Raw genomic sequence first — 1,415 nt, 5'->3', positions numbered from 1 at the left:
TGTGTGTGTGTGTGTGTGGTCCAGGTCGGGATCAGCAGTGCTAAGTCTGAGGCCAGCGGGATGTTCTCAGCGGAGGGAGAGTTTGTGGAGTTCAGCCACCCTGTGCTGCTGGAGGGTCCTGTGGAGGTTCCAACACTACAAACACTCTCTCACCTGCTACCTGCACACCTACCGTCTATTCATTGACTGATACTGGCTATTCACTCAGACTTAATAACCAGAAGAGTCATGCATTTTGGTCTTTTGTCTTATACTGGCTGCGTCTGTCAATATGTGTTTTTCTGATGTGTCTGTCTGTGTGTGTGTGTGTGTGTGTGTGTGTGTGCGTCTGTGTGTGTGTGTGCAGGCCTGGCTGTGTGACGTGGAGAGAACCATGCGCTGGACATTGAAGGACTCTCTGAAGAACTGTCGCCTGGCGCTGAAGAAGATGACTGGGAAGAGAGACAAATGGGTCAAAGACTGGCCTGGACAGGTCTCACTCTCTCTCTCTCTCTCTCTCTCTCTCTCTCTCGCTCTCTCTCTGTGCTCAAATGTTTATCCTCCATCCCTCACTGCGAATGTCAGTCCTTATTGAACACTCTCGTTGTCTCTCTCTGTGCCTTCTGATGCTACAAAATGGACATCACAAAAACAAATGTCCACCTAAAATGGACACCAAAGTTTTGAACTTCATTGCTGTGTCCCTCCCGTCCAGATGCTGATCACAGCCAGTCAGATCCAGTGGACCGCTGACGTCACCAAGTCTCTGATCACCGGCAAGGAGAGGGCCGACAAGTCTGCCCTCAAGTCCTTGAAGAAGAAACAGGTGAGAGAGAGAGAGAGAGAGACAGAGAGCGAGAGAGAGAGAGAGAGAGAGAGGACGGCAGCACTCTGTTATCAATAAGACATTATGAGTGGTAAAACTCTACTGCTCAAAGTAGCCTCCAACACTATGAGTGATGAGGAACCGTCCCTCCACCGAGAATTAACCAGGGACCGTATGTACAATTACACTAGCGCCTGTTGGACTCTTTAACCTTTGACCCTTTGTCCCTGCCCGTCAGGTGTCCATGCTGCACCGTTACTCTGACGCCATCCGGGGGAACCTGTCTAAGATCCTGCGGCTGAAGATCGTTGCGCTGGTCACCGTGGAGGTACACGACCGCGACGTCATCGACAAGCTGGCTAAGACGGGCTGCAACGACGTCAATGCCTTCGACTGGCTCTGCCAGCTCCGCCTCTACTGGGAGAAGGTACGGAGAGGGGGAGGAAAGGAGGAGGTGAGGAGAGGGGGAGGAAAGGAGGAGGTGAGGAGAGGGGGAGGAAAGGAGGAGGTGAGGAGAGATCTCACCTCTTTTACCCTCCCTTCCTTCCTGACCTCAGCCCTCTCCTCACCTCTTCTTGACCTCCCCCTCTCCTCACCTCTTCCTTTCAGC

The 1,415-nt window shown here is 52.5% G+C and overlaps 1 protein-coding gene across 1 annotated transcript in view; it reads left to right on the top strand.

Annotated features, from left to right (window-relative positions):
• Nucleotides 1-1,415, top strand: part of LOC112070379 (dynein axonemal heavy chain 2-like) — a gene marked incomplete at its 3' end in the record, with an annotated part of 17,143 nt that overhangs the window by 3,711 nt on the left and 12,017 nt on the right. Inside the window, exons 3-6 of the mRNA XM_070438946.1 lie at nucleotides 25-126; nucleotides 347-472; nucleotides 695-805; nucleotides 1,044-1,232. Of these exons, the coding sequence (XP_070295047.1) occupies nucleotides 25-126; nucleotides 347-472; nucleotides 695-805; nucleotides 1,044-1,232 (528 nt within the window). The remainder of the gene's footprint in view (nucleotides 1-24; nucleotides 127-346; nucleotides 473-694; nucleotides 806-1,043; nucleotides 1,233-1,415) is intronic.

The sequence above is a fragment of the Salvelinus sp. IW2-2015 genome, unplaced genomic scaffold (genome assembly GCF_002910315.2).
Source record: "Salvelinus sp. IW2-2015 unplaced genomic scaffold, ASM291031v2 Un_scaffold1307, whole genome shotgun sequence".
NCBI lineage: Eukaryota > Metazoa > Chordata > Actinopteri > Salmoniformes > Salmonidae > Salvelinus > Salvelinus sp. IW2-2015.
The sequence above is the reverse complement of the archived record's forward strand: the minus strand, read 5'-3'. Positions and strand labels throughout refer to the sequence as shown.